Source organism: Pogona vitticeps, chromosome 4 (genome assembly GCF_051106095.1).
Source record: "Pogona vitticeps strain Pit_001003342236 chromosome 4, PviZW2.1, whole genome shotgun sequence".
NCBI lineage: Eukaryota > Metazoa > Chordata > Lepidosauria > Squamata > Agamidae > Pogona > Pogona vitticeps.
Window position 1 is genome coordinate 116,297,478 of NC_135786.1, and position 25,170 is coordinate 116,322,647.

The following is a 25,170-nucleotide window of genomic DNA, read 5'->3' on the forward strand; positions in this document are numbered from 1 at the left end:
TGGATGTGTATAAAATCTTCCTTGCCATTTTATGATGCCATATGATAGAGCTGGATTGCTCAGCCCTGTCATATGTACCAAGACAATTCTAGTCTTCTGCACTTGCCTGGTCAACAGGAGTGCCATGTTAAAGCATGACCGTTCATCTAAGCACTCCAGGTCCAGCGAGATCATGTTTTGTTTCTATCAGAGTGCTGATTTGGTTTGAATTGGTTTTTTAATATTCTCTAATCACCATGATCCTGTTGGAATTGCATAATATAAGACAGCAATTATGCAGCAGGCATGCAGAATCCTGTTACCTGTCTGTCCCATGCTTGGATACATCTACATTGTGCAGTTTACATATTTGGTCAGGGACCTGGGTATGTGACATACACCTGGCAAAATACAAAAACCTCTTGTATGAACAGCTTTCTATATGTAGTATACGATTTGGGCCAAATTAAAAAATATATATTTAAAATTGTCTTAATGTGATATTACTGATTGTAAAGCACCCTAAAATCTCCTAATATAGGGAAAGTTAGAAATTCTAAAATATGAAAAAAAGTGGATGACCAGTAAACCTATGCTGACAAAAATGCAGAGCTGTGAACTGCAGTGGCAAATTGCTAATTAGGCATGGGACTTTTGAAAAAAATTTTACACTACAGATACCAGAATTTATCAGGAATATCCCCAGCCAGAATACTGGTTGCTTTAGCCAAGAAATCCAGCTTTTCAGAGGAGTTCCAGGATATTATCTGTTTTTCACCAAGGCGCTCTCTGCAGCAACAGCTGGAGAAAGGCATGGGTGTTGCTTTCTAACTTCATGGCAACTGCAAAGCATCAGGGTACTGGTAGTTTCTCTGTTCATTAGGTTCGGTAAAGGGTGCCTATCAAAATACTAGCGGTAGCTGTGATGAAAAAATAATTGAAAATCCCATGCCTATTGCTAATAGTTAACAAGCCAATGCTTGTATCTCTCCTTGTGCCCTGGTTGCACAACTTGGTGTACAATAAGGGCTACAAGTGGCAAATTATTAACTGGCATTTTGTCTCTGCAAATTTATGACAGTATTACTCATGCTGATGCAACTAATCAGTGGGATTTGGCCAATGAAACAAAATGATCAGAGCAGTAACTTTGGCTTGCTGTGCTCTCAACAGCTGCCTTCAGGGACTCTCCATTAGACCTTGGCACAGCCAGCCACTATCCAGGCTAGCAGTGGCGCTGCTGTTGGCCCAGAAGTGCTCCATTTTATAACTGTATGAAAAGAAGCAGCCATACATTGGATTGCTACAGCTTCAGGTCCTGGGGGAGCACATGAAGAAACAGGTTCTACCATCTCGCCCCTTCTCCTTTCACTCCTTCTCTTTCCTCCCGCACTCTCTTCTGAGGAATAATGCGATAATTGCCATGTGTAACCATTTACTTAAGGAGGAGGAGGAGGCACTACCCCCGGTTAGTCATGTTTGTCATTGGGGAGAACATCTCTACTGCAATAAGCCTCAAATTGATGGCAATTGTGACTGCTTTCCAGTGCAGGTGCACAGCCGTCTCCAAGCTGTTTTCACCATCTGTCATGATCCCCCTTCCCTTATTTTTGTGTCACTTTCAGAACTAGAGTCTAACAGGAGGAGGGAAGAGGTAACACAAGTGACAGAGTGAGAAAGCACTTGAAAGAACTGATATGCAGTTAAAATGTGTTTGGTGGATGCATGTTTATGACATTAGTATCCTGTTTTCCTTATGAGGAGTCTGAGGAGTCATCCACTGCTGATTGGTGGTCAGGGGAGAGTACCTCATCCCACATTGATTGAATGAGGCACCAACTCCATGTGTATGATGTATGTTAGCCACATAAGAGCCTGTTACATAGCTTAGCCTGAGGCCCAGTTCATCTTCTATGTCTGAGAAGATATGTGGCTCTGATGAGTTCTTCAGCCACAATGTCCGCTGGCTAAACCTGTCCTCAGTACTGGGATGTGGGAATAAAAGAATAAGGAAGTTGCACAACAAAAGCAACTTGGTGCTTTTTGCATTTCTAGGAAGAATTTCATTACTATTTGGGCTTGAGAGAATAAGAATAGGATGTGAATGACAACAGTTTAAGATCAGGCTTTCTGACCTACTGTGTCATCTGAAGGCTTCTGTTCACATGAATGCTCTTTGTAGGCCTTCCTGGTGACCACACCACAATAGAAACCACCATGAAAGAAAGTGGAGAGCTGAATTTTTTGGCTTGTCCTCACTTGTTGTCTAGCTTGGTTACAAGATAGGTAGCAGATTATAAGTTCCCCACTCCCACTGTGACTGCTCCTCTCATATTTGTTACTCTTCTTTTTCCAGCATGTAAAGCATGTCTGCTTCCACCTCATGGTTTTGCTACTATGGATTGGGAAAAGGAGAGAATCTATATTTGAGTTCTTTTACTGTAAAAGAAAATGCTAGCTTCCATGTACATGGGAGAGTGCAACTGGAACTGATGGAAGTTGGGCAAACAAGAGTTTCAGAATCCTGATGAATGCTATCACTCAAAGGTTCAAACTGCTTTAATAATAATACATTTTGCTCTGCATTTCTTTTTTGGAAAGTATTTCTTTTAAGAGGCTGAAATTCAGCTCCTACATTTGGAGATGCTGTAGTGATGAGTCAGACAAAGATGAGGGTTTAATTGGTGTTAAAGAAAAAGAGAGAGAAGGAAAAAGAAGAGCTGTTCATTCCATGAAAATTGATGTTGCATCCTTCAGACAGTCATGTTCTGCTGCATCACTATGCCAGCCAAGATCATGGGCAGACTACCTGCCAAGAGGACAAAATGGATGTGGAAGAAGAATGGAACTGGAGAGGGGGCAGAGTCTTATTAAAAGACAATGGATAACCATATTATAGTCTAACACAATCTTCCCAGAAATCTTTTAAAATGTAATTTATTTTTTGCTCTTTGGCTTGTACTTTCCTAGGCAGTTGACTTCTTTCTTACCCTCTGTTTTGCTCCTCTGAATTTCTGCTGAAATGAAATAATACAGTATTGTCAACATAACTAGCAAGAACCATAACTAGCAGTGACAACATTATATGAGCTTACAAAAAGTGCAGACTAAGTATACATGGCAGTCCATAGTAAAGCATCACAAACATCTCGATGTCACTGTAACCTCAAAGCTTGTTTTTCTGTCATCCCATGCTTGTAAAATTCAGATGTTGAAACCTGGGAGGTCAGACCTAAGCAATCACATGGTAATTACTGGAGTGCCTATAGTCTGAACCTAACTGAGCACAGGATTTCAAAGTCTCGGAGCCCCTTTGTGAAAATGCTCTTTGCCTTGGCTCCCTGTCTGTTGGTAATCTTTTGCTGGTTTGTTTGGATTTAAGTGCGTCACTGCAAGGAGAACACAGTACCTAGTCCTTAATAAACATTGCAGTAAACATTACATGACAGGCAATGGCACACAGAGGTATATAAAAGCCAGGGTCTTAGTCCTTAATTTCCAATTTCAGTGTATTGCATCTCTGCTTAATATTTATTTTTGGTTTGTATCCTTTACTTTCAGACCAACGATGCCTTAGGAGCCACCTGGAACTGGCTATACTTCATACCGCTCATCATCATTGGGTCATTCTTTGTTCTCAACCTTGTCCTAGGAGTACTTTCTGGGTAAGCCGATTCCTTCTTTCACTTTGATTAGGCAATATTCCAAACAGAAACTTTGGCATAGGAATTCACTACCCTCCACTTTGCTCTTTACCTATTCATCATTAGTCGGTTGAATTGGCAGTAGTAATAGAATGTCAGTGGGGAAATCAGGGGAAAAAAGGATCAATTGGCAATAGTTTTTTGAACAGTAGCCGTAGTAGCCGACTTTTGGACGGGGGGGGGCTCTGGTGATAATTCAAAATCTAACATCTTTGTTGTGGCCTGAGCTTACATTCATTAAATAATCTCCCTTGCACTTGTCAAAGTGGGCTGTAGTCCACAGAAGCTTACACTTTTATATTTTTAAAAGCGCCATGCCTTTTATTGTTATTAGATAATATGAGTTATCTCGGTGTCAAGTGCTGAAAGTTGTCACTTCATTTCTTCATTTCTGGAAATCTATAAAGTATGGGGGTGCTATATAATTGTGGCATGGCGTCACAATTTCCTTATATAAGATCTGTTAAGATTCAGGGGCCACAACCCCACTGGGTGTTGCTGATTTTTGTTATTAGTTTATATCTAGATAGGGACATGGTGGTGCTGCAGGTTAAACCGCAGAAGCCTCTGTGCTGCAAGGTTGGAAGACCTGCTGTCGTAAGATTGAATCTACGTGACGGAGTGAGCTCCCGTAGCTTGTCCCACCTCCTGCCAACTTAGCAGTTCGCAAGCATGCAAATGCAAGTAGATAAATAGGTACTACCACAGTGGGAAGGTAACAACATTCCGTGTCTAGTCGCGCTGGCCACGTGACCATGGAAACTGTCTTCGGACAAACGCTGGCTTAACGGCTTGGAAACAGGGATGAGCACCGCACCCTAGAATTGGACAAGACTGGACTAAATGTCAAGGGGAACCTTTACCTTTATATCAAGATGTGGCATTTACTATATTGCTTTTCTTGTTGTTTAGTTGTTTCTCACTCTTCGTGACCCCATGGTCCAGAGCACGCCAAGCCCTCCTGTCTTCCACTGCCTCCCAGAGTTGGATCAAATTCATGTTGGTAGATTCAGTGACATTGTCCAACCATCTCATCCTCTGTTGTCCCCTTCTCTTCTCTTCTCATGAGATGGCCAAAGTATTGGAGCCTCAGCTTCAGAATCTGTCCTTCTAGTGAGCACTCAGGGTTGATTTCCTTAAGAATCGATAGGTTTGTTCTCTTTGCAGTCCAGGGGACTCTCAAGAGCCTCCTCCAGCACCACAATTCAAAAGCATCAATTCTTCAGTGGTCAGGTTTCTTTATGGTCCAGCTCTCACTTCCATAAAAGGCTACTAGGAAAAAAAAGCTTCGGCTATGTGGATCTTTGTCGGCAAGGTGATGTCTCTGCTTCTTAAGATGCTGTCTAGGTTTGTCATCACTTTCCTCCCAAGAAGCAGGTGTCTTTTAATTTCGTGGCTGCTGTCAGCATCTGCAATGATCATGGAGCCCAACAAAGAAAAATCTTTCACTGCCTACATATCTTCCCCTTCTATTTGCCAGGAAGTGATGGGACCAGTGGCCATGATCTTTGTGTTTGTTTGTTTGTTTGTTTGGTTGGTTGGTTGGTTGGTTTTTTTGATGTTGAGCTTCACACCATTTTTGGCGCTCTCCTTTTTTTACCCTCATTAAGAGGTTCTTTATTTTCTCCTCACTTTCTGCCATCAGAGTGGTATCATCTGCATGTCTGAGGTTGTTGATATTTCTTCCAGCAGTCTTAATTCCGGCTTCAGATTCATCCAGTCCGGCCTTTTACATTATGTATTCTGCATATAAGTTGGATAAGTAGGGGGACAATATACAGCCTTGTTGTACTTTCCCAATTTTGAACCAATCAGTTGTTCCATATCCACTTCTAACTGTTGCTTCCTGTCCCACATATAGGTTTCTCAGGAGATAGATAAGGTGATGAGGCACTCCCATTTCTTTAAGGACTTGCCATAGTTCGTTGTGGTCCACACAGTCAAAGGCTTTTGCGTAGTCAATGAAGCAGAAGTAGATGTTTTTCTGGAGCTCTCTGGCTTTCTCCTTAATCCAACGCACATTAGTTGGTCTCTAGTTCCTCTGCCCTTTCGAAATCCAGCTTGTACTTCTGGGAGTTCTCGGTCCCAGTCAAAGAAAAGTGGGGGAATTTGCGCAAGCACTTGAGGAAAGCTTTCCAGGCCCAGCTGATGCAAATGCACCTGAACGATGGGAGCATTTCAAAACGCTGTTTATAACACCACCTTGTCCACATTTTGCAGAAGACCAAAAAGACAACATACTGGTTTGAAGCCCATTCAGAGGAGTTGATGCCAGCCATCAAATATAAGAGGAGAACTCTAGCAGCATACAAAGCTTGTCCTAGTGAGTACAACTTGCAGGCTCTTAGAGTTGCTCGTAGCAAAGTCCAACAGGCTGCCAGGTGATGTTCCAATGATTATTTGCTTCAGCTCTGCTCTCATATGCACAAACACTGTCATCTACAACAGAAGCCAAAGACAGATTCTACGACGATCTGGCAGCTACTATCAAAAAAATCCCTGAGAGAGAGCCCCTGTTCATTCTCTGAGGCTTTAACACTAGAGTTGATGCTGATCACAATTCTTAGCCCACTTGTCTAAGTCGTTTTGACATTGGGAAGATGAACAAAAATGGCCAACGCTTGCTGGAGTTTTGCTGTTATTATGGTCTTTGTGTCAGCAACACGTTCTTTAATATGAAGGTTCAACACAGAGTTTCCTGAACACATCCAAGATTGAAGCATTGGCATCAGCTCGATTTGATCCTCACTAGATGCTCTAGCCTTCCTAGTATTACGATCACACACAGTGATCAGAGTGCTGATTGAGATACTGATCACTCCCTGGTGTGTAGTAGAGTAAAACTGCGAGCAAAGAGATGGTATCACACGAAAAAGGAGGATCATGTACTGACATCAAGGAGTGGAGGGATACTGTCTAGTTCAATGCCTGTGCTTCTCCTCCCCTGACCCCGGGTGCTAAGCAGCAACTACACTTTCTCATTTCATCCAAACACAACAAATGGCAGTTGATCTTAACCATCATATATTAGACACAAACAGAGAGCTATGAAGTTGGCTTGTTTCAACAAACTGTGATATATTTTAAGGGTTATATATAATGTTAAATTGTGGCTAATAAAAATGGAAGTATAGTATAGTAAGTTTCTAAGTCTCAGGTCTGGTGTTCAGTCCTGTTTGGACACAAGCAAAGAATGCATCAAATTCTGCAGAGATTGCTGTTAGAGCTATGCCAGATCAATAGAAAGAAAGAGAAAATTTGCCTGCAGAAAAGTTTAAAACAAACTTTGCACAGTACAGCACAGATTACAGGTGACAGACTTGTAGGCAGGCAAAAAAAAAGTGAAAGAGAAAAGGATAAGACAGAGCATGATTGTCCAAAGAAACAAACCACCATATTATACACTGACTGATCATGCTTTCTGGAGAATTATGGAAGTAGTCGTCCAAAGAATTTACCTATAGGATTTCTGGGATTAGTAATCCTTTTCCCTCTACCTTATCAGAACATGAAATGATTTAAAACTGACACGCAGATGTCAAATTGCAACTAAATGGATAGGCTGAGAGACCCTGGAAAGTGTACTCCTCATACCAAACTGAAATGGCCAGAGCAAGAAACACATTTTTTTCATTACTAGTTCTGATTTCACAACTAACTAGATATGTTAGACCTCAACTAGCCATATGTCCTGGTGACTTTTCAGAGTTGTGGTATGGATAATGTTCTGGGAGATGGGGTCCTCTAATTGAAACAGAAAGACTTAGAAATAATATTTTGCATGGATACATTGACACACAAACTTTAAAAACTGGGTGAAACTAGAACACTATAAGCCATGATAGCTTTAAGTTTCTGGGAACTGTAGTATCAAGGAGTTACATTTCTGCCTCATGAGTACAGGAAGAGTAGGGAGAAAAGAGACCAACATGAGGTGGATGGCGGTTGAGGGGAGCAGGAAAGGATTATGTTTTTTTTTATTGCTGGCTCAAGATGAATAATCAGTGGAAGTGGGGACACAAGAGTGTGAGAGAAGGGGAGGGGCAAGAGAGAACATAGTAGACAGTGGATGTGGGTGGGATTTATAGATTTCAATCCAGCTGAAGCCAGGCATATTTGCTTGAATACAGTTCTCCTGTCAGTCCTCTGCTCATAGATTCTGAATAATTGTGTTGTTTGGAGCTGTTTAAGTTTAGATTGCACATAATCACTATTTAATATTGCCTATAGTCTTGAACCCGATTGCTTTTCTGCCTCTTGAACACAAGTTAGAACTCCCACGTATTCCTGAAAGCTGGTTTCTAGTCCTCAGAATTACAACAGAGATAAAAAGCCATGCTAAAAGTAACCACAGATAGTTAGGTGTGGGCTAAAACCATTTTAGACATGAAAATGGAAAGTTACACATCTGAAAAAGGTCTAAACATCTTACTGCCATCATTTCTCCCATGAAGTCTGTGGATGTGCAGTGCAGTTGTTTTGTGGTGGTGAGGTAAAACCAGTCTGCATGTGTTTAATAATTTATTTTTTTCATATGTTCTAGGACTCATCGCTTAAACTGAAAGCAGACTGTATCCCAGTAAAAAATACACTTTTAAATCTTTGATCTGTAGTTATAAGTTAGAACTGCATTACCAGTTTGTCTGGCACAACATGTGAGCAGCTTGGTGTTCAATGGGAGCAGACCAAGGAGGCAAGCAGAAGTTCAGACAACCAAAAATAGCACTACATTCATAAAGCCACCCCCTTCATTAACTGGGAAATATCTGTCTAATTTTGTTCTTGGACTCATAAGCTGGAATGAAATTGGTGTTTTCATAAGGTTTGCATAACTCACTGCAGTTAATTACAAGGTGGCAGGGTGCATTTCCACTGGGAAGTCAGACATAAGATCAGGCGCACAGGGGACTCTGTCAGCTGCAATTAGTCGTAGCAAGTTATGTACATTTTAGGTGATATCAACAGGATTCTGCCCATACTTTTAAAACAGTTGTTTGCAATTTGCCTTTCAGTTAATGGAGATATTTAAAAGATACATAATCTCAACTTTTTTTATGAAAACAAAATTAAGAATGTTTAAATAAACAAACAAAAGAAGATGAAAGGATTGAGGACTGTTATTAGAAATATAAACTATGGGATTTGATTATATGGCAATATAAATTCAGAGTTCAGCATTATCAAGTGTTGATCCCTTGCCATCTCATATACCTCAAGTAAGAAGATAAAAAAGGGCAAAAGTGGATGAGAAAAGTGTCACGGATTTGGCGACAGGAAAAACTCAGAGTTTTTGAAGACACTTACAAGTTTCTTCTTCTTTTTCAAGACGGTTATATTTACAGTATTTACAGGTATTTACAGGCAGGCATCACATCAGCATGGCAGGAACTCTTTACACAAACTGACATAGTGGATAGCAGCAAATGGTGAAGAAAGAAGAGAATGATACACAGACACTGTCCACTTATATACATATACATGGCTTTTCTAGTCCAATCAGAAGACACATGACTTCATCTTCTGCACCTGGTGTCTTCTTATTTCCAGACATTGCATCATCTTCAGAGTGACTCAGCATACTCACATCTGTGCACAATGGCAGCTCGTTAATAATACATTTATTCAGGTTCAGGCCTACAAAATTTCTATATTCTGACAAAAAGTCCTGATTTCTTGACTTCATTGTCACTAGAGGTGGGGACAAACTGCCAAAATGGAGGTTCATTGTGGTTCATCAAGGCTGACGAGCCGCGACCCATGAATTTCCCCATGGATTTCCGACGAACTGGGCTCATAGGCTGAGAGAGCAGGCTAGGTGGGCAGAACCATGTTAGACTCCCGCTGCCTCTGTGGGAACCAATCAGCTGATCAATACCCACAGAGGCAGAGAAATCAGGTTTGCCCGCTGGCATGGTTCCAGGCGACGGCAAGAGGAGCGACGGCAAGAGGAGAAGGGGACGACCGAGGATGAGATGGCTGGACAGTGTCTGCGAAGCAACCAACATGAATTTGACACAACTGCAGGAGGCAGTGGAAGATAGGAGGGCCTGGAGTGCTCTGGTCCATGGGGTCACGAAGAGTCGGACACGACTAAACGACGACGACGATGGTTCCAGGCGGCTAGCTTACTCTCTCTGCCTATGAGCATAGGCAGAAAGATCAGGCTAGCTGGCTGGAACTGTGACAGCAGACTCTCTCTGCCTCTGTGGGCACCAGTCAGCTGATCGGCCCCTGCAGAGGCAGAGAGATCAGGCTGGCCTGCCAGAACAACAGTTTCCATTCCGCCAGCCTAGCTTCTGTTTTGGCAGTGGCAACAGAGGCAACGATGGCAACAGGACAAGGTAGGGAGGCGATGGGGGCAGTGGAGAGAGGACAGGGGGCTGGGGGGGGGGAGAGAGAGCGGGCTAACCAAAGAGCTGTTTGAAGGGCCCATAGGCATAGAGAGCAAACTAGGCTGCCATTCCGGCAGCCTAGCTTGCTCTTTAGGCCCAGGTCCAATGAAGGGATTAATAAAAAGTTTAAATATTTGTCACTTTGTATTTGTCAGGGTCTCTAGAAGTGATGAATACAAAGTGGCAAATATTACAGCAATTTCTGGCAAATATAGAAATTTCTTTTGTTATACTTCCTCCTGTCTAGTTGTCACTCATCTTATTTGTCTTAATGCTCTAATCTTCTGACAGCGTGTCAGAACATGGCACATGGCCTGTTGCCATGGAAATCAAGAACTCCATATCTTTTCAAGCTCAGGCTGACTGTTCACATTAAAATTCCCATTTCCTCAGGGGAAAAAAAGGAAAATTAAAAGGTTGCAGTGGTTCCACCTGTATACAAATAAACAGAGGCAGCATTATCTGAATCTCATTTACTCAGGTCATACTCACGAAATGATTCACCCTCACATTATCTTAACTCTCATCCTCAGTGTCCAAACTGATTTCATTTGCAAATGCAGCCATATCAGTAGTTTTCAAATGGTGGAGTGGGCCCAACTGGGAGATGTGAAACAGCAGGAAAAGCACCAGTAGGAAAAGTGTTTCTGTACCATCCCGACACTAATACCTCAATGTGAAAAAGCAAATTCAAGAAGAAGTGCTATTTTGAGCTCCTAGAGCTTCCTTTTACATGGTTTTAGATATCAGAATCTAAAAGTCTGTTTTATAAGATCTTGTAATGTTAGTGTTACAGTAGGATCCTGAGGTTCAAATTAAGAAACAAATGGCTGACACTATACTTTGAGGCATACAATGTCTTTCTTACTCCCCATTGTTACTGAAATTATAAAACTCCGCCTAGACTTTTGAAACACTAGCTAAGGGGATCTTTCATGAAATGGTAAAGGAGGAAGAAGGGGGGGAATCAGAATGGGGCCCCAAGCTCAAACAATTTTGGAGCCATCTTACTACACATGAGCCATATATATGCACAAGGTGCAGAGAAGGAGCAGCAGTTTTGCTTAGGCGTCCTTCAGTCTCGAAAGACTATGGTAGCGTGCTCTGTATGGAGGACTTGGAACAGCGTCTAGTGTGGCTGAGGAAGCCAATTCGAGAGTGACAATACCTTCCACACTGAGGACTAATCCAATCTATCCCCTGTCCAGCTCTCTGGTTTTGCTGCTTTTGTGACTTCCTCTTTGCCTCGGCCTGCTGGGCAAGGGTGTCTTCAAATTGGGAGAGGCCGCGATGCAGTGCCTGCCTCCAGGCTGAACGCTCAGATGTCAGGGTTTCCCATCTGTTGAGGTCTATTCCTAAGGCCTTCAGATCTCGCTTGCAGACGTCCTTGTATCGCAGTTGTGGTCTCCCTCTGGGGCGATTTCCCTGCACTAATTCTCCATACAGGAGGTCCTTTGGGATCCGACCATCAGCCATTCTCACGACATGCCCAAGCCAACGTAGACGTTGCTGTTTCAGTAATGTATTCATGCTGAAAATTCCAGCTCGTTCTAGGACTACTCTGTTTGGGACTTTGTCCTGCCAGGTGATACCAAAAATCCGTCGGAGGCAAAGCATATGGAACGTGTTCAGCTTCCTCTCCTGCTGTGCACAAAGGGTCCAGGACTCACTGCAGTACAGGAGTGTGCTTAGGACACAGGCTCTATAGACCTGGATCTTTGTATGTGTCGTCAGCTTCTTATTGAGCCATACTCTCTTTGTGAGTCTAGAGAACATGGTGGCTGCTTTGCCAATGCGTTTATCCAGCTCGACATCCAGAGAGAGGGTGTCAGAGATGGTTGAGCCAAGGTACACAAAGTCATGAACAACTTCCAATTCTTGTGTAGAGATGGTAATAGAAGGAGGTGAGTCCACGCCCTGGCCCATGACTTGTGTTTTCTTCAGGCTGATTGTTAGTCCAAAGTCTTGGCAGGCCTTGCTGAAACGATTCATGAGTTCTTGGAGGTCTTCAGCAGAGTGGGCAACGATGGCTGCATCATCTGCGAAGAGGAAGTCCCGCATGCACTTCAGTTGGACTTTGGTCTTCGCTCTCAATCTAGAGAGATTAAAGAGCTTTCCGTCTAATCTAGTCCGGAGATAGACACCCTCGGTTGCAGTTCCAAAGGCATGCTTCAGCATGACAGCAAAAAAGATCCCAAAAAGTGTTGGTGCGAGGACACAGCCCTGTTTGACTCCGCTTCGGATGTCAAAGGGGTCTGATGTTGAGCCGTCAAAAACTACAGTGCTTTCATTCCCTCATGGAAAGATCTGATGGAGCAGCAGTACAGGAAACAGATATATGACAAAAACTATTAAGAAATCTCTTGAGGAAGTCTTGTTTTACTGAAAAAGTTCATCTATGTTATTTTGCCTTTCTATGTACTTGCTTACATGAAATCATAGAACCAGAGAATCATAGAATTGTGAAGTTGGAAAAGGCCTATTAGGCAGCCTAAAATGGCATTTGCTTTTTTGTGGCCACATCACACTGGCTCATATTTAGCTTGTGATCTATGACAATTCCAAGATCCCTCTCACTTGTAGTATGGCTGAGCCAGGTAATTACCATCTCCTGGTTCCATGCTACAATCGTTATCCTACAAGGTATCCTAGCATTTTCACCTCTTTACACAATTTGAAAGAAGCAAATGGTCCTCACTCCTTAAGAAATGGCCTGACCTTCCACTTTATTCAGCCAGTAGCAATAAAGTCAGCAATAAATAAGACCTGGAGCTGACTGCGGCTTGGATCATCAGCTTCTTATAGCAAAATTCAAGCTTAAACTGAAGAAAGTAGGAAAATCCACTGTGCTAGTCAGGTATAATCTAAACCAAATCCTTTATGAATACACAGTGGAAGTGAAGAACATATTTAAGGAACTAGATTTGGTGGACAGAGTGCCTGAAGAACTATGGATGGAGGCCCGTAACACTCTACAGGAGGCAGTAACAAAAACCATCTTAAAGAAAAGGAAATGCAAGAAAGCAAAGTGGCTGTCCAACGAGGCCGTACAAATAGCAGAGAAGAGGAGGGAAACAAAATGCAAGGGAGATAGGGAAAGTTACAGAAAATTGAATGCTGACTTCCAAAGAATAGCAAGGAGAGACAAGAGGGCCTTTTTAAATGAGCAGTGCAAAGACATAGAGGAGAATAGTAGAAAGGGAAAAACCAGAGATCTGTTCAGGAAAATTGGAGATATTAAAGGAACATTTTGTGCAAAGATGAACATGATAAAGGACAAAAATGGGAGGGAACTAGCAGAGGCAGAAGATGTCAAGAAGAGGTGGCAAGAATACATAGAGGAATTATACCAGAATGATTTGGATATCCCGGACAACCCAGATACTGTGGTTGGTGACCTTGAGCCAGATATCCTGGTGAGTAAAGTGGGCCTTGGAAAGCATGACAAACAACAAGGCCAGTGTAGGTGATGGCATCACAGTCAAAGTATTTAAAATCTTAAATGATTATGCTGTTAAGGTGGTACACTCAATATGCCAGCAAGTTTGGAAAACTCAGCAGTGGCCAGAGGATTGGAAAAGATCAGTCTACATTTTTGTTTGTTTGTTTGTTTGACTTATATGCCGCCGATCTAGACTTATCTACTCTGGTTGGGTCACAACAATAAAAGTAAAAACAATTGACAAATAAACAATTTTACTACAATTTACAAAAATTAATAATCATTCAAGATGGAGAATCAGAAAAATTAAGTGATACCCAGAGGGAAGGTCAGTCTGAATAGCCAGGTCTTAAGTTGGCTTTTGAAAATGCCTAGCAAAGGGGCCAAATGAATCTTGGAGGGGAGATTGTTGCAGATTGATACATCCCAATCGCAAAGAAGGGCAGTGCCAAAGAATGCTCCAACTACTGTACAAATGCACTCATTTCACACGCTAGCAAGGATATGCTCAAAATCCTACAAGGTAGGCTTCAGCATTTTGTGGACCAAGAACTCCCAGAAGTACAAGTTGGATTTTGAAGGGGCAGAGAAACCAGGGGCTAAATTGCTAACATGTTCTGGATTATGTAGAAAGCCAGAGAGTTTCAGAAAAACATCTACTTCTGTTTCGTTGACTATGCAAAAGCCTTTGACTGTGTGGACCACAGCAAACTATGACAAGTCCTTAAAGAAATGGGAGTGCCTGACCACCTTATATATCTCCTGAGAAATCTATATGTGGGATAGGAAGCAACAGTTAGAAGTGGATATGGAACAACTGATTGGTTCAAAATTGGGAAAGGAGTACGACAAGGCTGTATATTGCCCCCCGGCTTACTTATCTTATATGCAGAATACATCATGTAAAAGGCCAAACTGGAGGAATCTGAAGCTGGAATTAAGACTGCCGGAAGAAATATCAACAACCTCAGATAAGCAGATGATACCACTTTGATGGCAGAAAGTGAGGAGGAAATAAAGAACCTCTTAGTGAGGGTGAAAGAGGGGGAGCACCAAAAATAGGGTGAAGCTCAACATAAAAAAAAAACACTAAGATCATGGTAACGGGTCTCATCTCCTCCTGGCAAATAGAAGGGGAAGATATGTAGGCAATGACAGATTTTACCTTCTTGGCCTCCATGATCTCTGCAGATGGTGACAGCAGCCACAAAATTAAAAGACACCTGCTTCTTGGGAGGAAAGTGATGACAAACCTAGACAGCATCTTAAAAGCAGAGACATCACCTTGCCGACAAAAGTTGGCGTAGTCAAAGCTATGGTTTTTCCTGTAGTGATGTATGGAAGTGAGAGCTGGACCATAAAGAAAGCTGACCGCCGAAGAATTGATGCTTTTGAATTGTGGTGCTGGAGGAGGCTCTTGAGAGTCCCCTGGACTGCAAGGAGAACAAACCTATACATTTTGAAGGAAATCAACCCTGAGTGCTCCCTGGAAGGACAGATCCTGAAGCTGAGGCTCCAATACTTTGGCCATCTCATGAGAAGAGAAGACTCCCTGGAAAAGACCCTGATGTTGGGAAAGTGTGAAGGCAAGAGGAGAAGGGGACGACAGAGGATGAGATGGTTGGACAGTGTCATCTAAGCTACCTACATGAGTTTGACCCAACTCCGGGAGGCAGTGGAAGATAGGAGGGCCTGGTGTGCTCTGGTCCATGGGGTCACGAAGAGTCGGATACAACTAAACGACAACAAAAACACACCTGATCCTACCTTAGGTGGAACCCTTTCCAAAGCAGCAGTTGATCCAAGGTTTTGCATATCCTTCTCAATTCAAATGTTGCACAGAAGCAGTCCTGGATATCAGCAGTTGGCTGATTGCACTTTTCTCCACATAATTTTTCTTTTCTGCATCATATCCATTTCAACCATAATGGCACATTCTAGCTGTTGTCTGAAAAGGTTGAGGAGAACTATGAAAACAGTTCCCTAGCTGCCAAAACAAGTAAGCTACTCACTGTTGGAAAGATAGGTCCTTGTGGTTGTTTGAAATGTAGAAATAAATTAAATATTGTTTTTGGCTGATAGCTTAGTGAGATGGAGCATCTAGCTGTGTTGCCAGAGTTTAGAAGCTCAGTTCCTCACTGTACTTCCTAGAAGAAAAGCCAGCCTTTGTGGATTTTGGAAACTGTATGGTTCCAGACTATCCCAAGAAGAAGGCACTGGTAAGCCACTTCTGAGTACTTTATACACAGAAAATCCTGAAAAGGATCACCATAACTCAGAACTGACTTGGTGGCACACAGTTTAAGTTCCTGGTGTGTATTTTCTGGAAAGGAAGGGATTTGCTGGCTGCCTCCAAGTCCAGAAACTGTTTTCTGGTTACAGTCTAGAAAAGAAATGTCCAAAGAGAGAATTTTTATTGAAGGAAACATGGGTGATTTATAGAGGGGGAAATTATCCTTAGATAACAGAAAGATAGTCTAGTAGAGTAAGGAACAGGAACACTGGAGCTGAAACATTTTGCACAAGCATGATGGTTTCTGTTCTTTTAAAGTGTGTTGCATCTGGAAGAGAAAGTGTGATGAGAGCTCATGTTGTTTATGTATATGTATGCATGTATTTGAATATGCAGTGTGATATCAGGTCTGGAAGGGAAAATAAACTTTTAACATTCTAGTTGCCATGGCAACTTAGTGAGCTATGCAACTGTCCTCTTTCTTCTCCTTGTGAGTTGAAAATGCAGGAATGGCAGCACTGAAGCTCAAAAAAGAAGAGCGGTAGGAGAGAGACAGTCACAAAAGATCCTTCCAGTGGTTTGGTATCAAGTACAATGTGGGACAGCAGGAAAACAGACACACACACACCAACACAACACAACACAAAAAGGACATCAAGTTTATTAGAAAGCATGAAATGGAGGCAAATGATGAACTTAAGCATTTGGATATGTTGCGGTTCTGATGCCAACACCATTGTACTATCTGAATGATTTCTGTGATTGAAGCAGAGGAACCTTTGTAGGATCCATCTATATTTGGTACTAGAGATGGGCACGAATTTTAAAAATGGCGATGTGTCACAATTTGTGATTCATCAAGGTCTAGGAATCACAAATCACAAATTTACAGTTTTCCTGATGAATCGATTAATCAATTTGTCAATTAATCTTTATTTTAAAATGCTATAAAACAGCCCAGCAAGCACCTAGACACCAACATTTACAGAGAAGCTTCCTCTGACTCTCCTTTACAAGCTCTGCATCTTTGGTGAAGTTTGGGTTTCAGATGTTCAATTTCACTTTCACCCACAAAGTGAAATTGACAGAGACAGCTGGCATAGTTTGCCTCCAGGCACTGAGGCAGATGGCATGGAATCAGTTTGGTTTGCCTCCAGGCACAGGGGCATTTGGAAGAGCAAGTTTCTTCTTCCCTCTGGATTAGAGGAATTAATAGCAGGGATATTAAAGCAGGCTGGCATAGACTGAAATTGGTTTTGCACCCAGGTTCAGAGGTGGATGACATTGAGTTCAGTTTGTGACTTGAGTGGGTCATAGTGCTGGCATTGAATTCAATTTGTGCCCTTAGTGAGCCTTGCTGCTGTAATTGAGCTTCTGCCCTGACTTGGATAGAAAGAGACTTGGAGTTCGGTTTCTGCCGTGAGTGGGACAGAAAGAGGCAGATAGAGGATATGGTGGACCTGGAGGACTCCGGTGGCAGGCAGGTGGTGTGGTGGCAGAAAGGCTGTTATGGGATCTCTACTTTGTTGGGTTCAGTGAAGGGAAGACCAACAAGGGAAGGTTCATCTTTATGAACGACAGTGTCTCCAGAGTTACAGGATCCAAACGGGAGCGGCAGAATTGGAAAATGTCTCCCAGATGGACCAACACACATTTGTTGTGGATGCTGGGGCAGGAGAAGGGAAAGGAGGTCTATGGACACAGTGGACAGCTCTTGCCATATGCCTATTTTCCTGACCCAGAAATGGAGGGGATCTGATCGGAGAGGCTGGAGGGTCTCAGCCAGGTACTCCTGCACTATGGACTCTTCCGGGTCCTCTTCATATGCCATCTGTCTGCCCTCCATGGTGACTGCCCAGCTCACCACGGAGCTCCAGTAATGGGGGGTGCCACCCTCACCAGCAGAAGTCCCTGCTTATGGCTCCTGCAAACCACTGTCTCCTTCCTCTGAATCATGCCCTGGCATGCTCAGCTCCCTACGCAAGTGTCATGTTCCCAACACCTTGTGGACATCAGTGGAGAGCCCTGTTCTCCACTCTTTGAGCTCTACAGCGAGTACCACCAAGCTGCCCTTGATGCAGGGATCAAACAGGCAGGCCATGTGGTAAGCTATGTCCCTGCAGACAGGATGGAGTCCCTTCTGTACTGCAACCTCTTCACCAAGGCCCTGGTCCATTGAAGGAGAGAGACTCCCTGTGCCAGAGCAGACTCCAGGGACCAGTTGAGGGTACAATCAGGGGGACGACCTGCCCCAGGCTGGCCATGTGACTACACAGAACATTGGTGGTTTCTTGGAAGGGCTTGAGGACCTCCACCATCTGTGAAAGAGCCAACCAATCTGTGGCACTGATGTGCACCTTTTTTTTTTACCCCAGGCAGTCTTCTGCCCCACCAGGTCCTCCTTAGGTATGGCAGGAGAACAGTATTTGCTGGCTCAACTCTTCCTGCCTCTCACGCAGCCAGCTTTCAGGCTGCAGGAGAAGTGGCCCACCAGTTGGTGGCATAGCTCCAGGAAGTGCCCGCATCCCTGGGTGCCTGTGTCCTACTTGAGCTTGATGTGGCTGCCCAGGTGTTATTTGTGTGCTATGCACACGATTCCCTCCAAGCCCGCTGCATTTAATGCCACCAACATGTTGTACCCAGCATCTGTAACCATGTGTTTATGGATGACCTTCCCCTCTGGTGCCCACTGTGGCAGCACGGCTAGGAACTCATTGACAATGTCCCTTTCCATTGCCTGAGCCTCCATGTGCTGCACCTACAGCAGAATGGACCTGTAGCCTGGTGGCAAGACAAGGGCCTCCTCCTGCAGTCCTGTTGCCAATGCTCTGCCACAACTCAAGTCCTCCAGCTGCCACCATTGGCCCATGAGCAAGATGTCCCATGGTGACCTCCACTCCACAAGTCTGCTGTGAAGTGTACCTTCCACCCCTGTGCCTATGAAAGCTGGTCACAGACCACCTCCCGCATGGAGTCACAGAGCAAGGACAAGGACTCTACAGCTGATGGTTCTTCTTCGTGGCCTCTGTGAATGCACACTAATGGGTTAAATCTGCACTTGTGCAGAGGCCTCGGAATATTCTAGAGCTTAAAGTAACACTTTTGGCTCCGCCCCCCAGGACCTCATGGTCCGCCCGTCCTAACAGTTACCTCAGTTCCATTTTTTCCGCTGCTGCAGTTAGGTCTCCTGGCTAGAGCTCCGTGAAATTATTGGAAATTCTTTGAAAATATTTGGCTCCTGTTCGATTCTTCATTAAGGAAAGTACAAAGACTTTATTATTTAGGAGGGGAGGTGTGCGTTTTGGCCCTTTGCGAGGGTTTTCCCTCTTTCCCCCTCCCTTCCCCCCCCCCCTTGGACTGTTCCCAGGCCTCCAAGGCTTCCTTATCTCCCAGGGTTACTTTTAAAAGCTGCATTGCCTTGGAGAGTCGCACAAAAATCTTTGTGTATGCATCGAAGCGGCCTCTGGGTCCGCAGAACCCGACCCTTTACCTCATATATAACCTAGGGAAAAGAGTAAAGCCTCTAAAACTAAGGCCAAACCCTTAGTTTTATAACCACCAACCCCTCATTCTTCGGCTGCTCCTAGCCTGCCACCACAGGCTTCCCCGTCCTTGCCTGTCCTCACTCCTCAGTCTCCTGTTGAGTTTCTTTCCTAGGGCTCTTCGCCTCCATCTTCACCGCCGTCGTCGGTCCCGCTTCCTCCTACTCCGGAATTATCCCTGCAACATCCTCTCCGAAAAACAAGAAGGTGGAAGCGAAGCATTTGGCGCCATCTTTAGAGATTCCCGGTCTCCGAGCCACTCGGGACCGGGGCTCGACATCTCCGCCCCAATAAAGCGAAGAAGCATGCGCCTAAAGAGGACTTGCGAAAAACAAGAAGGCGAAAACGAAGCATTTCGCGCCATCTTTTAGAGATTCCCGGTCTCCGAGCCACTCGGGACCGAAGGTCTCACCCCACGGGGCTCGACATCTTCGCCCCAATGAAGCTAAAGAGCATGCGCCTAAAGAGGACTTGCAACCGCTCAAGCTCTCTAAGAGCTATTTGAGACGTTGGAGGCAGCAAATGCAAAAGCTGTATTATCCGCGTCTGCTATACAGCCTTGCTGCGGAAACTTCATCCTCCGAGTCCTCCTCGTCCTCATTGGAATCCTCCAATGAGAGTTCGACATCGTCGGTACCGTCCTTCCCTGATATCAGGAGGAAGAGGCACCGATCGGTACCGAGGGAACCTCCGTTACTGGAGATGCCCGAACATTGATGGACCTCCCAGGTCCCGATACTCCCGCGGGCTCCGGTACCAAAGAGATCATCTCCTGATACCAAAAGACATAAGAAGAGATGGTACCATGAAGCCTCCCTGGTACAGGAGGTTAAAACATGTTGGTACCATGCTTTGGTACCAAGCAGAAGGCTAAAACATGCTGGTACCAGGAGGTCAAAACATGCTGGTACCATGCCTTGGTACCAAGCGGAAGGCTAAAACATGCTGGTACCAGGGGATTAAAACATGCTGGTACCATGCCTTGGTACCAAGCGGAAGGCTAAAACATGCTGGTACCAGGGGATTAAAACATGCTGGTACCATGCCTTGGTACCAAGCGGAAGGTTAAAACAGGCTGGTACCAGGAGGTTAAAACATGTGGGTACCATGCCTTGGTACCAAGCGGAAGGCTAAAACTTGCTGGTACCAGGAGGTTAAAACATGCTGGTACCATGCCTTGGTACCAAGGGGAAGGTTAAAACATGCTGGTACCAGGAGGTCAAAACATGCTGGTACCATGCCTTGGTACCAAGCGGAAGGCTAAAACTTGCTGGTACCAGGAGGTTAAAACATGCTGGTACCATGCCACGGTACCAAGCGGAAGACTAAAACAATATATGCCCATAAGAAACGCCTGGTACTGAGGAAGTATTCTTAAGGAAGATACTGAATACTGCTGATATGAGGAAGGATACTGAAAAAGAAACCAGAAGTCCTTTTTCACTTCTGATGCTCCACTTTCTTCTACTTCCCATGACTCTGACTCTGAATCTTCCGACTCCATGGCACCAGACCACTCCTAACCTGACCCTGCCAGACTCTGATATTTGTGATGGCTTTCCTCCATCCCTCATTTCCGAATTTCATTCATGTTCTAACATGATACAGAGAATCGATAAGGCTCTTGATTTAACAGTACATCAACTTCAAACAGAGTCTGATAAGGTTTATGCAGATATTGATGAGGAATCAGTGCCTTCCCTGTGCTTGTCCCTTATCCCAACTTTATTCTGCTTGCTTCAGTAGACCTGGGAAAAGCCCTTCTCTGTCCCTAAAATGTCCAGGCTTGTAGAAAATCTGTACAAGACCTATGGTACCAATACAGATTTTTAACTAGGCATCCTCCTCCTTATGTGGATGTGGACGCCACACAAGCCAGATCACGCTCGAGATCTACTACCACACCGAGCAGCGAGGAGGTTAGAAAGCTCATCTACATGGCAGCTATGGGTGCCTATCATATCAACCTCTCTAACTGTGCACTACCCTCTCTTCAGGCAGCCCCAGCAGCATTTAATCTGAAAGGGCTTGCTCTCCATTAAGACGCCATGTCCCTCACTCATCAAGAGAGTGTGATAGCGCATCACATTATCGAGGCCACCTCCAAACAACTCATGACTGGGGTAACCTTGCAAAGACACGATTGGCTAAGGTCAGCCAACATTTCTGATTATGTCAGATTTGGAAAAGGGGACTTGCTCTTTGATGGCTCTAGGTTATTCGATCCCTAGATGGCCTTCAAAGAATGAGGAAAACAGCATGGTCGTACAACGTTCAGCCTTATAGATCTCAAAAATTCCCACTGATGCATCAGTACTCTTATAGTGTATACAGACCTTATACTTCTCAACGAAGATATCTCCCTCAACAGTTGGCTCAATACCACAATCCAATCAACGCGACCATCCCCACCATTCCTATAGGAAGTTGACAAAAAAATCCAACAGACACTGTGACTCCCTCCTGCTTACCACCGCTCGATTCTGCGTCACATGTTCAGTATGCTTGCTCCCTTCTTTCTGCATGGACCCACATCACCTCGGATGCCTGGGCTCTTTCCATTGTCACCTATGGGTACACCATAGAGTTTTGGGATGCACCGGCTCAGCAGGTGATTTACACTCACTCTTCTACCACTCTATGAGACAAGGTAAAGATCCTTTTTGGAAAATCAGACATATCTCCTGCCACTCCAGGTGGGGGCAGATCACTACGCCCCATTTTAGACCTAAAGGACCTGATTTTTCTTCATCAGCCAGCGCCGTTTTTGCATGGTGACCTTGGAACATATCCTTCCACTAATTCGACAAGGAGATTGATTTACTTTGATAGACTTGAGTGACGCCTGCTCCCACATCTCCATCAGAAGTGATCATTGCGAATACCTCTGTTCTCTCTAGGAAGGCCTATTTTAGAGTTCAGCGCCTTGCCATTCAGCTCTCAACGGCACCTCGAGTATTCACATAGGGGCCGTATTGGAATCTTGGCCAGCAAGAGCTTTTCCTTTCCCAGAATGGCATGGTCTAAATTTGTTCCCTGATATGTCGCTCCCCTCCGTTGTCTTGGATCACAGCCCATCAGGCCCAAAATCTTCGGGGACTCATGATTTCCACCACATCTGTCATAAAGCCCGCGAGGCTCAAGAGGCAGTCCCTACAGGCCTGGCATCTGCCCTGTTTAACCCCATGAAAAATACGCCCTACATATGCCTCCAGATTACTCATGAGCTTGCACACCAACCCTGCTGGTAATCAACCCAGAAGACTTGGCCCTGGAAAGACTGTTTGCTCCACTCCTACCTACCTCGAGAATCACGACAGACTCCAGTCTGGTCGGATGGGGACCCCACTGTACCAGTCTTCATATCTACGACACCTGGTCAGTGAAGTAAAACTTTCTCTTTTTAAAAAAATCTGGAATTGCTGGCCATCTTCAAAGCATTTCAGGCGCTCCTAACTCTCAACCTAGGCATGGCTGTCCAAGTTACTACAGATAATGCGACAGCAATGTACTACATCAACAAACAGGGAGGCACCCATTCTCTTCCTCTACTGTACCTGACTGTTCAGTTTTGGGAGTAGTGTCTAGAATTCCACATCTTTCTGTCTGCTGTGCACATCTCCGCCCAGGACTTCACATGGGCAGACCATCTGAGCAGGCGAACATACCAAATACACGAGTGATCTCTGGACCATTGCACATTCATCAGAATCTGCAAGAGATTTTTTTGTTTTGTTTTGTTTTGTTCCTCCCTGCCATAGATGCCCTTGCAATTGAGGTGAACAGCTAGTGTGCCATCTATCTTTCACGGCCTGGACTAGGGGTAAACTCCCATGGTGCCCTGGAAGGGCTGCTTCATGTACATGTTCCCTCCAATACCTCTCCTACTGTGCATAATAGTGAAAATATGACATGACAATGCCACCGTGATCCTCATAGCTCCATACTGACCCATACGGCTGTGGTTCACAACACTGCTGACAATGTCATCAGGCTCCCTGAGACCCCCGTCTATTCCTCATCTTCTGACCCAGAATCAAGGGAAAACGTACCGTCCAGGTCTACAAGCTCTTCACCTCATGGCATGGAGAATTCCTCCTCAATAAACTCCATATTATCACACTCCAGGAAGCCCTCTACGAATCAATTCTATTTCTGCAGTTGGCTGGCATTTACCAAAATTACTACTCGCTACCCTAAATGAAGAGGTTTTCCCGTGGTACGGCAAACCTTTACCCTCCACGGGGCCAGTCTATACCACAGTGGACTCTTCACACTGTCCTGAGTGCCTCTCGCATTCATCGTTTGAGCCACTGACCACAATTGCTGGACATTTGTTGACTTTCAAGGTTATTTCTTAGTTGCAGTTACTTCCAGTAGCACTTCAGGTGGATCCTCCCTTCCTACTTTGCCACCTGGACAAAGTTATACTGTTCCCAGATGTCTCCTTCATACCTAAAGTTTCTACTCAGTTTCATGTTCGGCCGCCTATCAGTCTGCCCACTTTCTTTCCTAACTGCCTACAGATGTAGAGAGGTTTCTTCACCTGCTAGATGTTTGCAGAGCATTATCGTTCTATGTTTGCAGGACTGTTTTTTCCCCCGCAAGTCTAATCGCCTGCGCCCGGTGAACGCTCATTTTACCGGAACTTTGGCTACTTCTACAGCTTTTCCTCAAGGGTGTCCCGCTGTCAGACACCTGCACAGCTGACATTTGGCCCACTCCGTCAGCCTTCATCTTTCACTATTGCCTGAATCTGCGGGCCAAGGAGTATGTCATTTTTGGACGCGCGGTCCTGTCTGCTGTTTTGCCGTGACGTCCCTCCTCCTATCAGAGGCAAGCTTGCTAATCACCCATTAGTGTGCATTCACAGAGGCCACGAAGAAGAAAGAAAGGTTACTTACCTGTAACTCTGGTTCTTCGAGTGGTCCTCTGTGAATTCACACGTCCCGCCCGTCCTCCCCTCTTTCCGTCACGGCTGTCCCACCTTAGAGCAGCAGCGGAATTTGGGGAACTGAGGTAACTGTTAGGACGGGCGGACCATGAGGTCCTGGGGGGCGGAGCCAAAAGTGTTACTTTAAGCTCTAGAATATTCCGAGGCCTCTGCACAAGTGCAGATTTAACCCATTAGTGTGAATTCACAGAGGACCACTCGAAGAACCAGAGTTACAGGTAAGTAACCTTTCTTTTTCCATGGAAGGGGCCCCACCAGGCTGAGAAAAAAAATGCAGCAACTGGCAGAAGGCCAGGGTTTCCATGGTGGACAGTGGAAGCTTGAGTAGGGCAACCCTCTTGGCAACAAGACGAGTGGCCGCCTCCTGTGCCTTGCCCTTAGAGCGCCTGCTGAGGGCCAGTGCAGACCCCATGGGCGCAACTTTGTGGAGCATGGTCTGCCTCACACTCCCAGCCCCAGCAAATCCCCATTGCTGTCCTTTTGGAAGGAGGTGGCATTGCAGCATTACTACAATAATAGTAGTAATAAAACATATGAAAATGTAATTTTAAATGTTTTGCTGCCACAGTGAAAAAGTGCTGATTGCCTAAAGCACACAGACAGCACAGCAGCAGCAACTGCCCACACCAAGACTTGGAGCAGGAGTGCAAAATCACTGCAGAAAAATGTTTTATAAAGCCTATTAACAAGGAATTCAATCACAGCCCTTTCAGCAGCATGATTGGGTGCTTGCCCTGCCAATCCAGGAGACTCTAGATTCCTCCCAGGGTTGTCCAGAGCTTCTGATTGGCGGCAACAGGCTGCAGATGGCACAGGAGGTCCAAAAAGGGGGATTGACAAATCAAAAATAGGTAAAACTTTGTCACTTTATATTCTTCGGGGTCTCCATTTTAAATGAACACAAGGTGACAACTATGCAGCGAA

At 44.6% G+C, this 25,170-nt stretch overlaps 1 protein-coding gene and 1 long non-coding RNA gene across 2 annotated transcripts in view; one reads left to right on the forward strand and one right to left on the reverse strand.

The window, feature by feature from the left end:
• The window catches only part of CACNA1E (calcium voltage-gated channel subunit alpha1 E), a 509,386-nt gene that overhangs the window by 266,712 nt on the left and 217,504 nt on the right, over window positions 1-25,170 (forward strand). The window contains exon 9 of the mRNA XM_072998149.2: window positions 3,541-3,644. Coding sequence (XP_072854250.2) covers window positions 3,541-3,644 — 104 coding nt within the window. The remainder of the gene's footprint in view (window positions 1-3,540; window positions 3,645-25,170) is intronic.
• The window catches only part of LOC144588877 (uncharacterized), a 325,738-nt gene that overhangs the window by 26,347 nt on the left and 274,221 nt on the right, over window positions 1-25,170 (reverse strand). The gene's annotated exons all lie outside the window — the stretch shown is intronic.